Here is a 14,423-nt window from a genome sequence, read left to right as displayed (position 1 = left end):
AACCTGGGCACTTTTCTTTGGGAAATGTGTTTCATCACAGCTCTGGTTGTAGGGCATTCATTTTCTTTCCACTCAAGATATCTCTACCTTTTACACTCCCTTAGTCCATGTCTCCCTGCTGCACCTGCTCCCTCATCTTCCAGTTTCACTCCCTCCTTTGTCACCTGAGCACCTGAGTCCTCTCTGGTGCAGGTACTCTTACTCAATACACTTGTTTGAATGAGATTTCACTGGGAATGTGGGATTTTTAGAGTATATCTCCTTCCTAAAATCAAAGATGCTTTCAGTGAAAAATAATAAAGATTGTTATTGTTGTTTTCCTCAGCCAAGATAAATGCAGAGAGACATATTGACTGACAGTACAAACCATTGCAAACAGTGGTTGCTTTAACGAGGAACATTAATGAGCTGACTCCAGGTAAAAGGTGTCATCCCTCATTGACGTACATATTGAATTAAGACAAAAGACAAAAGACAGAGATATAATGAAGAGATTCAATACATGGTAAAGAGGATTTTCAAGGGTAAAAGAGATGTAGATCCTGCAAGTTCCAAAGATGCTATTTTGCAAAGTTTTGCAGAGTCTTGCTGACCATGAACATATTGTATGTATTGTGTGGTTTCATGATGACGTATATTCAAAATCAATTTAAAGAGATATGCAATAAAACATGTTTACAATGAATTATCCACCTTCTTCTGTTGTGACCTTGTCTGTGACATTTTACTTAGAAAATATTATCTGCCATCCAGTGAAAGACTTTTCAATATTTCTCATCATTCTCTCCCTCAGCAACATGTTTCCAGCCAACCTGGTTCAAGCTACGTTTCAACAGGTATGTCAAAATATTGAACGCAAAGACAAACCAAAAAGTTCAAAACACAAACTATCAAGGTTGGTGTTTGGAGCAACAGGGAGTGGACCCAAATGCACGTAGTTCAGGAGGCAGCAGGAGGATTTCACAACAAACACTACAAAGCACAAATGGCAGCATTTCCAGTCATGATTGTGCCACCAAAACTGTGTATTATCTGCCAAAACATGATCTTTTCCTAACTACTATCAAGTGTTTTTGTGCCTATATATAATTAATGTAACCACGGCATTGTTTAAACTTAAAGATGCGTTAACTTTCAGCAAATAATAAAACATTCTGGCAATTAGATTGCAAGCAGACAGGAAACAAGCCAACAGTTAGAAGGCAGACAGTTAACAAGAGACCACATTGCAACTGTTGATGAACTGACAGAGGAACAAAGTAAGTGGACCTGTATATGTGAGAGTGGCAAATGAGGGAATGACATGCAGGTGAGACGATGCAGGGAAGGCCAGGCAGAGCTGATTACAAAAGTGAGAACAGGTGAGCAGATGGGAAGGGCAGTAAGGTGATGGGGAAAGGAGGGAAAGTCCAAGGCCACCTGGTGGATGTTAGAAAAATGGCAATAGAGCAGCTTTAAGAATGGAGAGAATTGATAAAAAAGCAAACTGTGACACAAATGGCACCAATTGTTTGTTAAAGCAAAAACTGTCGAAGAAAGATGGACGACATGATGGCTCCCCAAAAATGAAGCCTGGTATCTGGCTGGTTACAGTATAGGTCATAAACCCCGCTCCCTCTATTTAAGTGAATTTCCAGTAGCTCTTACTACCTGATGTTTGTCCAAGTTAGTTATATGATGCTATAAAAAGTGGGGTTGACGACATGATTGACAGATGTGTGTACCAATCAATGTGCTCACAGTCAATTTTGCTGCTTTCAATGGGGGTGTATGAGTGAAAACACAATACCTGCAGAGATCACTACGTGCAGACTGTGCTTCTGTACACTGGACAGAAGTGTAAATGTTACCATCTTTAAAGTCTATGAATAAAAGCAAATACAGGAAACATCTAGTCTGGCTCTAATGGTGCTGGCTCTCTCCAAAAGCAAAAAAATAAAACTCTAAAGATAAAAAATGCACACTGCATCTTTTATTTAATCTGTAAAAAAAAAAAAAAGTATAAATAAACACAGGCAAGCTGTTTTCCTGTTCCCAGTCTTTATGCTAAGTAAAGCTAAGCTTCATATTTAGACAAGTAGTATAAATCTTTCCATCTAACTTTCAGCAAAGAAAGCTAATAGGTGCATTTACTGAAATAGCAAACTCTTACTTTAATCCCCACTGTTGTTGAGGCAGCAATATTTCTTATTTTCTCTTTCACAAAGCAATTCTTTGAGTCAGATAAACAGTAAAGATTTCTTTTTGTATATACAAAACTAAATAAAAAAAGAGCTATGATTTTTATCAGAAAACACCATAGAAACAGAGATCACAAAATGACACTGTCTACTGTAATTAGTCATGTCACTGCTATACTATGAACCCTCTAATTAAATTTTAACACCTCTGATAGGAGTCCACGCAAGTGTCATTATCATTAAAGAATGTGTAGCTTTAAATATCTATGTATGGTGTTTACTGTGCTGATGCTGGGGCCTTTACTCTGTTTTGGTTTCAAGTATCGAACCCAGAGAGTCCCTGAGCTCATCCCCAAACCAACAGTGGCTCAGCTCCTGGACGAGACCACCACACGCAGGGTCTACATCTACGGTATCCAGGATGACAACGGCACAGACGTCCAGAATTTCTCCCTGGATCTCACGCCGCCACCTGATGTCATCATGAAAACCTCACCTGGTACCAGCGAGGGCATGAATGTGCTGGGGATTGTAATTTTTTCCGCTACCATGGGTAAGTGGTTGGCATGGATACTGCACTCAAGCTTTGACTAACATGTACAACAAATATGTAAATAAATTACATAATTGCAGCCTTGGCATCAAGAGTATATTTTTGCATAATTTAGTTCACCATGTGTTGTGCTCCCACGAGGAAGGCAGAGAACAAAGAAACACTGCACTACAGTCTACGCACCAATTTAAACCTCTGAGTGAATCATTGCAGGTGTTTGATTGCTGCATTCATCAGTGTATTAATACATCACCAGTCATTTTGTTTTGTTTTGGGTTTTTTTTTTTATCACTCCAGGAATAATGTTGGGAAGAATGGGACCCAATGGAAGCGCTTTGGTCAACTTCTGCCAGAGTTTGAATGAGGCCGTTTTGAAGATTGTTGCCATTGTCATCTGGTGAGATTCTTATACTGGATGTAAACAGCACCAAAATAAATAACTGAAAACAGTGAGCAGTTTTGCTAAACGTTAGCTGAAACGGGAAGGAATTTCTCATATTTAGCTTGACTCTATGGATGACAACGTTGGTGTGTTAGTCAATGAGTTGGCCATGAATTTAGAAAAGGCTTTCATGTTCCCCAGAGGATGAATGCTGTTTCACTTGATACAGATACCAATGGTGACCAGGAAATTTTGTTGAGATATTCACAGTACAAAGGCAATGTATCTTTTCTGTCACGTAGTGCCTAAAACTTTGGACTTTGGAAAGTCTCTTAAAAGATTAAAGTCTGATGCTCTCTCACATCTAAAGACAAGGTGACTTTTTAGTCACACAGTATAAGATTTGTAAAGACTAGGAAGCTTGCAGGGTTGCTACTTTCAAGACTATGACTAGATTCCTTTCGAGATTATTTCCCATCCTGCTTCTGGCGGAAAATATTGCACCAATCAACCAACCTTAAGGATAATGACATATTAGCGGTCCCTTACATGTGCACAAAAACACAACTCTAGAAGCACAAGATAAAAGACGTCATATGTCAACACTATTCTTGTCATTTCGCCATCAATATAATCCATAAAGATTAATTGTAATGTTGTACAAATGTTAGATTTTAGATCTTGTTGCTTCAAGTCACTGCCTCTGCTGGCTACCTCAGCTATTTTAACAGGAGAGGACTTTGGGAATGAGAGGCAAACCATTTCAAAAGTTAAGATTTATCACTAAAATAAATCCTGGTTGGTGGATCAGATTAACAGCAAATTAAACACATAGCCTTGTTTATCCCACAAATCTACCATTTTCTCCTTCTTTTCTGCAGGACGAGTGAATGGAGACTTTATTCACATTCTTGTGCCTCCCGAAGTCACCCCATTGTTTAATGTCTACCTTGTTTGCTACTTCTTGTTTGGTGCTGGAGAGTGCAGCTATTGGTTTTGACAATGTTTATATCATTGAACTTTACTATTTGCATGAGCCAAGACTAGCCAATACTTCCAATTATATTAAGCATGTTTGATTTAATCAGAACATCAAGACAAGAAAATCACAGATTTAAAGGAGTAGAAAATAAAACAAAAATGCTGATGTTTTTCATGAACTGCCACAAACAGCAAAAATTTCTCAAAACATCTGTTTCATTTGTTGTCCTCATTTTAAATAAAAACTGATGTTGTATGTTTCATGAACATGCACTCATACCTTCCTTCCATTCCAAACAGGTATTTTCCCTTTGGGATTGTGTTTCTGGTTGCCGGTAAGATCCTGGAGATGGATGACCCTTCAGCGATGGGGAAGAAATTGGGTTTTTATGCCATTACGGTGGTAATGGGCTTGGTGCTACACGGGCTATTCATCCTCCCAGCCATGTACTTCTTCATCACTAAGAAGAGTCCCATCGTTTACATCAGAGGTATTCTGCAGGCCCTGCTCATCTCCTTGGCCACATCCTCCAGGTAAAATTGGCAGATCTGTATTTTAATAAACACAGCATTGAACTTGTGTATATTTATATTCATTTTCATTTATAAATGGAGAGACTCTGTGAATTTGTTTTTCTGAATTTCTTGATGGCCAAACATAAACACACTTAATCAAGTTAACCACATTTTGCTTGTTTTTCTTTGTATAACATACGGTCACCTGAGGCTCTGTAGCAATTATAAGCTTCAATTTTATGGTTCACAAAAATAAAGGAAAAAACACAACGCAGTGCCAATGTCAGTATATAAACATACGTATAAACTACATTGTTAGCGTGTAGAGAATGGATAACAGAATTTTCCTCGAATGAAATGGATGTTTGTTTGTGAGGTTTCAGTGCGACCCTTTTAACCTCAGGGTGGTCTTGTATGTCATGACTGGCTATATAAAAACAATACACCCTGTAGCCTTTTTAAAGAGGTGAACAGCATTACTTGTAAGTGTTTATACCTCTTTACATCCTCTCATGCTGGTGGAAAACTCATGGGGTTGCACACGATGGCCACAATTTAAGTGACCAATGCAGATATTTTGCACTGTAAAAAGTAACCACAAACTGCACAATAATAAATATGGTATGATATACAATAAATAGAGTTTAAACTGATCGAGTTACGAGCGCAGAATCCTTACTCTATATAAAGTAGTAAGTAAAGTAGTAAGTGCACAATGAACAATACATATTGCAATATTAAAGTGCAGACAGAACACAATAAATACCTGAAGTACACAGTGTACAGTACAAAGTGCAAAACAAGATAAACAATAAGCTACACTAAAGATTTCAAAATTGGCAGTGCATGTATCCATAAGGGTAACATCTAACATTCAGACGCACTAATATAACCTCCAATGCCCCCAGCTGAGGATGAGTGCTGACATGACTGATTGCTGAAAAACCACTTTTTAACATAACAGGAAAAACTATGATGATTTGTGATATTTTTTAGATTGTCTAGGATCCTACAATCACTCTTTGATCACTCTTTGAAGGCCTTGTATGAGAACGCTGATTAGGCGAAAGCAGGGCTTAATTTAAGAGCATTGCAGTCAACCTTGGAAGTAGACCTTGAGGCTCTGATTGTCAGCTCAGAGAAAAATGAAAAAATAAAGAATAAAAAATAAATAAAATAAGGCAGTTTTAGAGTACTGTAGGTGTTTTTTGACTTGGTGGCCAGAGGGCCTCCCCACAGAGAAAATTTCTAAAATGTGTTTCATCTAGTAATCACACAGTAGCAGCATTGTGTGGTAATGTTCAGTTGATTACTCTGCTTGTATCATTACATGTTATTAATTATTGTTTTCTGCTGCAGCTCTGCCACTCTGCCTATCACCTTCAAGTGCCTCCTGGAGAATAACCACATCGACAGACGAATCATCCGCTTCGTGCTGCCTGTCGGAGCCACCATCAATATGGACGGCACCGCGCTCTACGAGGCCGTGGCAGCCATCTTCATCGCACAAGTGAATAATTATGAGCTTGACTTTGGACAGATCATCACCATCAGGTAAGGCCAGTTAAATTTAGGTCAAAACTGGCTCATATAATCTGACTTTGGTGGAAAATTCCATATAATAATATGTCAGCAGGTGAACAAACAAAAAGAAGGATATTGGTACTCTCAAATGAAATCCTCCTGGATCCTTTATCAATCATTAGAGAGTAAACTGCTAAAACTTTCTGAACATATTTAATTAGAATTGTTGGATGACTTAAAAATGTAGGAAAAAAGCAAAAAGCTTAAAGAGCCACTGTAACCACAGATAACTGTGCTATTTTCAGAAGATATCAGTTTTTGTTAGGCAAGCATGTGTATTATCTGTGACTTCAGCGTGGCTTTTTGATGAAGGTCAGCATGCAGTAAATGGCAGGAATAAGTCCATTATCCAACCAGTAAAATTGTCAAACTGGAGAAGCTGAATAAAACAGATACATACAGAACCATACAGAAACAAACTCAGCAAAGATTCCAGGAACTGTTATTTAGCTTAATTGTTATCTAACTGATGTTGTCCAGCCGACTTTTTTGACTCATCCTCACTTGTCAGGGCACGAAGAATAGAAATCACCACAATTTAGTAGGAAGTAAAATAATCTGATCTGATAATCTTTTTCACACAATATAATTTACTTAAGCATTCTGAAGCTATTTACATCTATATGAATTCACACAAAAGCAAACACAAAGAAAATGCAAAATATCTTCCCAATTACACCAACAATACACTTTGGTTATAATGACTTTTACATCGTCTGTTAAAGATTGGTTTTTGGAGTGGCAGAATAACCTTAGCCATGCTGTGTTATTGTTTGTCAGCCCAAAAGCAAAGTGTGGAAACAATTTGCCCTTTTACTCCGAGTTCAAGAAATATTTAGAGGGTACCAGACCCTGTCTATACCGATATCTTTTGTTAATGGTAGTTTCCTCTTGGTTTTGGCCTCACTTTCCATCCTACTTTCATTCCTTTAAAATAATTCACAAAAGGAGCTCTTTAAGAAAGATGTGTTATCTGATCAGCACTTTTACAAATGAGAAAAAAAAACTCCCCAAAAAATTTCGTCAGGGTCAAAAATGGTGCGGGCATACTTGGTTGTTTTTTGAGTGAAACATGAATTAATCTAACATCACACATTTACTTTAATTCTGAATTAATAACAAATATTATGGGATTTACTAGATACACATATATGTAAATGTCACACAGATTACGCTTCATATGAGCTTCTTAGTCTGATCTGATTTCTGCTAAATCAGTCTGGAAGCCCCGGGGATACAGACAGACAGATAAAAAACCAACAGCCCCCTTTCCACCAACACCACCATGCTGTAACTCTTAACCCCAGGTACACAAGCCCACCCTGGTCGAAGAAAATGGCCTGTCCCTCCTCTGATTTCATGTCATGTCCTACTGTAATAACATTAAGCAGACCTCTCCTCACGGCTGCAGTCTGTGCCCATTCCCTCATAATCCCTTTGGCGGTAAAACCCATATGACCTGTATTACTCATCTCCCTTGTCACGCCAGAATTATAATAATTTTTCCCTCTCTGCATCCTGTTCCCGTGCCGTTTGGCTGCTGACCATGAAGCTGCTCCATCTGCATGCTAACCCAACCCCAACCCCCCTTTCAGCCCTTCAGAGGGACGGTCTGTCAGTTTGTGTCTCTGACAAAATATCCGCTCAATCATTCTCCCTACACAGTGGTGGAAGAAGTATTCAAATACTTCACTCAATTTAAAATTGTAATAGTTTTGCTGAAACAGTGTCCATGGGACTGTAATAAGAGTGACACTTGTATCTAAACAGTTTGTAGGGTGGTGTCAATTTTTTTGACTTGACAAAACCAAAAATACAAGAGAAAAAATCTTTTTTAAAAAAAGTGTTAAACAGTGTTCTCATCACTAACATAACATGCCAGCACACTCGGCTAACATACTAGAGTGTTTCTTCTCAAGGTGTGTGGGGCATGTTTTAACTAAGTGCTTTCTTTGTGTGGCCACAAGTTGTCAGAAACATTTTCAGGGTTTTCATTTCAAAGTGAGTCAGCTGTTAACATTAATAATGACTTCACTCCCCCAAATGACCATTTCAGTATAATTTACTCACCCCATGTTATGCTGAGTTGTTGAAGAAAACCTTGTTGCACGTCTTCATGGGGAACAAAGAATCCAAAAATGGAGAAAATTCTTGATGAAAAGGTCTTTCCTGTGGCACAACAGGAACAACACAGGAGTAAATGATGACATTAACAGTGGCTGGATTTCTTTAGCTGCTTTGATTTCAGGATCTTTTTATGCTGCGTGCTCGCTCACTGTCACTCTCACTGGAGCAGCTGACTGGAGCAGAGCCCTCGTTAGCGTTATTAGTAACACCTGTGCTTTTCCTACTATGACAAGTTCAAATGTGTGAAAAAGGTCTATTAGAGTAAAAGAGGGAATGCCTTTTACTTCGAAACCATAGCAAAGCAACTGTTTACAAGCTCACACAACTGGTGCAGTATGGTTTTTGACCGGAAACTTAACCGAAAGTCAAACTCATCTATGCTCATGCTCTTTCTAATGCCAGATAAAAACAGTAATTTTACCTTACTGAAAACAAGAGTTTTTGTTCTACTACTGCCCCAATCATTTTGTTTGTGTCATTGTGTGATTTTGGTGTTTTAAAGGGTTAGTTTGGATTCAGCAAAGTCACAATAACACAGTCAAACTGATTGTGGCATTAGGAGACCAGCAGCTCCTGCATTCAGTGAGGTAAAATCATTGTTTTTGTCAGCTAGCTTTGAAGAGAGCATCAATAAGTTTTATTTTACTTTCAGTTCCCTGTCTAAAAGGGCTGTTTCATCGGGAAATACTTAGCATACCACTGGATAAATAAGACTTGCATAAGTTGAGTGAGAGTTTGGGAAAGGATGTTTTCTGTTTTCAGCTAGCAGCAGTTTCTATTTTTTAGCAATTTATGGAGAATGTCAGGTGGTAAATTTGGCACCCTTTTTTATGTGTCCTGCTAGAATAGAAAAGCTTGACAGGCAAACAGCCTCACTTTCCTTCAGTTCAGAAATATCATACACACCTGTGATATTTGCTGCTGTATGTAATAAAAAATGAATGCACTCTCTCTGTTCCTCAGCATCACAGCCACTGCAGCCAGTATCGGAGCAGCAGGGATCCCACAGGCTGGACTGGTAACCATGGTGATCGTGCTGACTTCTGTGGGCCTGCCCACTGATGACATCACTCTCATCATTGCTGTTGATTGGGCTTTGTAAGTTTCTCTTTCCATCATGAACAGCTGAATATACCACACCAATCAGAGATTTGGTCACATTTGAATGTCTTCCAGTAAATTTCAATCTAAAGCATCTTATGTGGAGCGTAGCTGCAATCACTAAAATATGCCACAATTGCACAGCAATAAGCCTCTACAAAACATGATCATCTCAGTGAACCACATGACCCCTAACTCTATAAACTCTGCAATTGCATGCTTTTTTTTCATTACCACTCTGGATGACTTTTATCATTGTGTCATCTAGGGATCGATTCAGGACCATGGTCAATGTGATGGGTGACGCCCTGGCCACAGGCATCATGGCTCATATTTGCAGAAAGGATTTCGTCAAAGAAGGAGAGCAGGTGAGAGGCTGCAAAGCAAACCAAATGAAATCACGAGCAGTGAAAAACACCTTTGCTCATTTCGATTCAAACACCCGTTGACCTGTTGATATAAATATTCATCTTAGTTTGGAAGACACAGAAAAGTTTATAATGCAGTAAATGTTATAATGTAGATGATTATTTCAGTAGGCACAGACTGTGTGTTTGAGTGTGTGTTTGTGTTGTTCGGCCTCTGACTGATATTAATACTCACCAGGACCTCCAGTTCTTTTTGTTATTTCCCTTCAGCCTCTATATGAAGCAGTTGCAAATTTTTGTTTCTTTGTGTCAGAAATTTGCATCTTAAAGCATCTTTCTATTGGTTTTGTATGTAATTGCACAATTTCTCAAACGCCAGCTATTTTCCTTACATCCAGTCATTATGCTTAGTTAGACTAATCAGCTCCTGGCTTGTGGCTGAATAGTTAAAAGGGGGTCATTTTGAAACCTTTTATTTGGATGTCCAGTTAATGTTGATGGTTAATGTGGTCGATTTGAGCAAAAAATACCTCAGTGCGTGTCATATTAACCAAGAAAGCTGAGTCCTAATCTGGGAGGCGTCTCGGCAGTGCCTACAGGTGTCAGGATGCATTGCACGGGGGTTTCTGATGCCCAAAGCTGTTACTTGGCCAAAACATAGCCGAGGGTGATTAAAACACTCACTAAATTGTCATTTACCCTCTCGGCCTGGTGGTTGTGGTTGGACTCATATTCTGGGATGCCGTTTTCGCTGTTGCAAACACAGCTAGTTTGCAATAAAGTGAAGAGGATTTTGTTTTTTAGCAGCGTCACCGCCATGCCCCCTGGCAACCTAGAGGTGAAATCCAGCCTGTGGTTCTTCCCATCTCCAAAAACATCACTGTCATGTCAAATGATGCAGCTGGTTGCATAAACCACAGTTTGCAGCTGTGAAACCAGCTTCCTTTGTCAATACAGCACAAACTGAGGAATCTGTTGCTTCAATCGTCTACATTTACCATCAACACTGACATTCATATATATATATATAATATGTCAAGTTGTATTGTGCCATTTCATCACTTCTGTCAACATATCAGCAGGCTATGATCCTTGCATTTACCTTTCTGCAAAACACGTCACTATAAGCTTTTTGTATGGGGACACACCTATAAACATTAAAACCACTGACAGGTGACGTGAATAACACTAATTATCTTGTTAGCAGTGTTCTGCTGGGAAACTCTGGGTCCTGGCATTCATGTGGATGCCACTTGATACACACCATCCACCCAAAACACCGGCTCCCTGATGGCAGTGGCACCCAAGCAAGACAATGAACTATGCCACATCATAAAAACTGCTCAGGAATGGCCTGAGGAACGTGACAAACAGCTCAAGGCGTCATCTTGGCCTTCATATTCCCCAGATCCCAATCCCATCGAGCATTTGTGGGACATGCCAGTACCGAACAAGTCCTGTGTCCATGTCTTCGACAGGTCAGAGCCAAGTTCAACCCACAGTGGGGCCTCTGATCTGTTGCGTCATGGACACAGGATCTCTGGAGGTGTCCTGTGGTGTCTGGCACTGGGGCACTGGTGGCAGGTTCTGTTGCAAGGTGTCGCGCTGGCACATCCAAAGGATTCTTGATTAGATTGGGATCTTTGGACTTTGGAGGCCAGGTCAATGGCTTGAGCTCTTTGTCAAGTTCCTCGGGCCATTCCTGATCAGTTCTTTTTAGTGTGGCATGTTGCATTGTCCTGCTGTGGGGCCATTGCCATCAGGGAGTGTTGTTGCAACCAAGTGTGCTACCATACTTGGTTGCAACTGTGTTAAGGTGGGTGGAGCATGTTAGGTGGCATCCACACGAATGCCAGGAACCAAGGTTTCCCATTAGAACAACATTATCAGTGTTATTCACTTCAACTGTCAGTGGCATTAATGTTTTGGCTGATTGGTGTATAGCTGCAGATCAAAAATTCATGATGTTGTTTCCTTTTCTCCTCCTTGATCACTGCATCCACCAGGTGCCTCTAATCTGTGAAACTAAACCCATGATCAGCATCCAGCAGATGATGACCTATCAGAACCAGAAGAACGGCTGCTACCAGCCGCCTCCGCCCGGCAGCAAGCAGGACCACCTCTCCCCAGACGTGGCTCGCCTGATGCAGCTGGAGGAAGGCATCCGGCCGCTGGAGAAAAGGAAACACGCTCACTCCTCTCACCACAAGAGAGAGCACAGAGACAAGGACCACTGTTCCATTGATATGAACGGGCTGGAGACTAATGTATAAAAGCAGCCACCCTGCCAACAGGGACTGGCACGTCCACAGCTGCAGGACCGGCAGGAGAGGAAATTTCAGATTGAGGTGACTAAGTTCACACGCTTTTCCCTCCGAGAAAGAAAGCAGCCCGGAATGGATGAATACAGATGATCCTGGGGGGAAAAATAGACTATTTTTCTTTTTCTACATAACCTAAATAATGACCCAAGATTGATTGTGTGTGTTTGTGTGTGTACATATTTATCAAAGATGTATTATTTGATACCAGCAGTGAAAGCGTGCCGCTGTAGCCGACAGACATTTCAAACCTGTTTGAGGTTTCACTGACATTCTCCCAGATCCGCTTCTCTCAAAGGAATACAGGAGTTAATATTAGATAAAGCTAAAGGAACCTACACCTCTGTGGACTGAACAACATGAAAACATCCAATCATATCTGTTTTTATTTATCATGACCTGGTTTGGTATGTTTTCATCATAATATTGGTTTGGGTTTTTGTATATTTCTTTTTTTTTCTGCTCACTGTAATGAAACTGAAAAAGTTGCCTGTTTGGAGCATTCTTTCTATAAGTTTTCGAGACTCAATAACGCACACAACAACAAAAAAAAGACAATGCAAGATAACTGAGCTTTAAAAAGAAACCGTTACCTGATCCACACATGCAACAGTTTGGTTCACATTCAGAAAAAATGGCTACAGTTTTGGGTTTTAAAAGGGGGATTATTTCCCAAATTTTCTCATGCCACACCTCTCCCTACACTCCTCTTCACTGCCTTGTTGTCCTGAGTTTGAGTGGGCACTGTGCCTCGTACCTGCAATACTGTACGGTTAGCACCAGAATCAAGACAAAAATACGACGTCACGATAAAACGAAGAGTGTTTGCCCTTGTGTTGAACTCATGTCAAGTTGTCCATGTACCCCATTGTATTTCCTCTTCGCCTTAATTGACCAAAGGAGAAGCATGCGGGACCAGAGCGCTACCGACATACGCCGAAACAGCTGAGACAAAACAACACAAGTAGACAATCACGGGTCATACTTGCAACTTTTGTCCATATGTAAGTGATATATGCTATACATGTATGTATTTCAAAAATTAAAAAAAAAATGTAGATTTTACCGCCATGTTAGTATGTTTCAAGAGCTGCCACTGTGTCTGTAAAAAGAAACACTTCACCGTAGTCCAAAATGAATAAAAATGTATCAACTCTGTAAAAAAGAAAACGTCAAGACACGAAAAATATATATAAAAATGTACAAATAGGATGCTATTTAGGAGTTATTACTTCCGCCAAGGAGGTTATGCTTTCAGTTTGTTTGTCTGTTTGTTAACAGGGTTACAAAAAACACTACTGGAGCAAAAAAATAATAATTTCATGAAACAATGTGAAAGGGCGAACCATGGGCCAAGGAAAAACCCATTAAATTTTGGAGCAAATATAAATCATGGGGAGGACACTTGAATCATTTCTTATAATTCACTAACATTGCCAGAGAGGACATTTAGCCTTGGCAGAGGTCTGCGGTGCGCTCTGTGAGTGCCCTTCTAGTTTTTAATGGTCTGAGAATATGAGGTTTGACATACAAGACATGAAGGTGCAATAAAGGATTAGGTGCAAGTGCACAAATGGTTCTTCAAAATCTCCCATATTGAGTAAAAAAAAATAATGCTGTGAAGGGGGCAGATGCATGTTAACTCTCACATTAAAGCCATAGCTCAATAACATATGGACTTATAAAAAAACATTAGCAGGGCACAAAGCATTGGTGAGGTTGTTATGGTTACATAATGAGTTTCTTTTGTTAATGTTTCTGAAAAGCTGGATCAATACAGATGTTGGTAATTGATGTGACCGCCATATATCATGCTATCATTTAAGCTCTAAGTCTTTGCAAAAATGATTTTTTCATTTGCATTTGACAGCTATATGACATTTAGATACAGACATCCTGTCAAATAACATGGAGCTACGGGGTGCAACAGGAAACCAGCTTAGTTTATTAATTCCACTTGAGTAAAATTTGTGATTTTTGGATGTTTGATATTTGGTAACATAACCTTCCTCGTACAAATAAAAACTGAATTCACGAGCAGTGAAACACTCTTGCTCAGTTACCTGATCTGGTATATCTGCCATTGATGAGCCATAAGTTAGTGATAAGTTAGCCATTAGTTTACTCTGTCATGTTAAATTGTGACATTTTTAAAGCAAATAACTCAAGAAAAAGTTGGGAAAATGAGGAAGCTCATTGTGTTATGCTGCAGCTGCCACAGCAAACAAAAAATATTTATTTAATTAAATCGTTCTTATATAGTTTATCATTTATATAGTTTATGTAGAATAAGCATATTCATTTGTTAAA

General features: G+C 39.4%; 1 protein-coding gene across 1 annotated transcript in view; it reads left to right on the top strand.

Annotated features, from left to right (window-relative positions):
- Positions 1–12,065, top strand: part of slc1a7a (solute carrier family 1 member 7a) — a 43,420-nt gene extending 31,355 nt beyond the window's left edge. Inside the window, exons 4-11 of the mRNA XM_042497804.1 lie at positions 794–836; positions 2,502–2,733; positions 3,031–3,130; positions 4,397–4,630; positions 5,972–6,166; positions 9,287–9,421; positions 9,693–9,792; positions 11,799–12,065. Of these exons, the coding sequence (XP_042353738.1) occupies positions 794–836; positions 2,502–2,733; positions 3,031–3,130; positions 4,397–4,630; positions 5,972–6,166; positions 9,287–9,421; positions 9,693–9,792; positions 11,799–12,065 (1,306 nt within the window). The remainder of the gene's footprint in view (positions 1–793; positions 837–2,501; positions 2,734–3,030; positions 3,131–4,396; positions 4,631–5,971; positions 6,167–9,286; positions 9,422–9,692; positions 9,793–11,798) is intronic.
- Positions 12,066–14,423: the final 2,358 nt, after the last annotated feature.

This window comes from Plectropomus leopardus, chromosome 12 (genome assembly GCF_008729295.1).
Source record: "Plectropomus leopardus isolate mb chromosome 12, YSFRI_Pleo_2.0, whole genome shotgun sequence".
Lineage (NCBI taxonomy): Eukaryota > Metazoa > Chordata > Actinopteri > Perciformes > Serranidae > Plectropomus > Plectropomus leopardus.
Note: the sequence above shows the minus strand (reverse complement) of the source record. Positions and strands in the feature narration are given on the sequence as shown.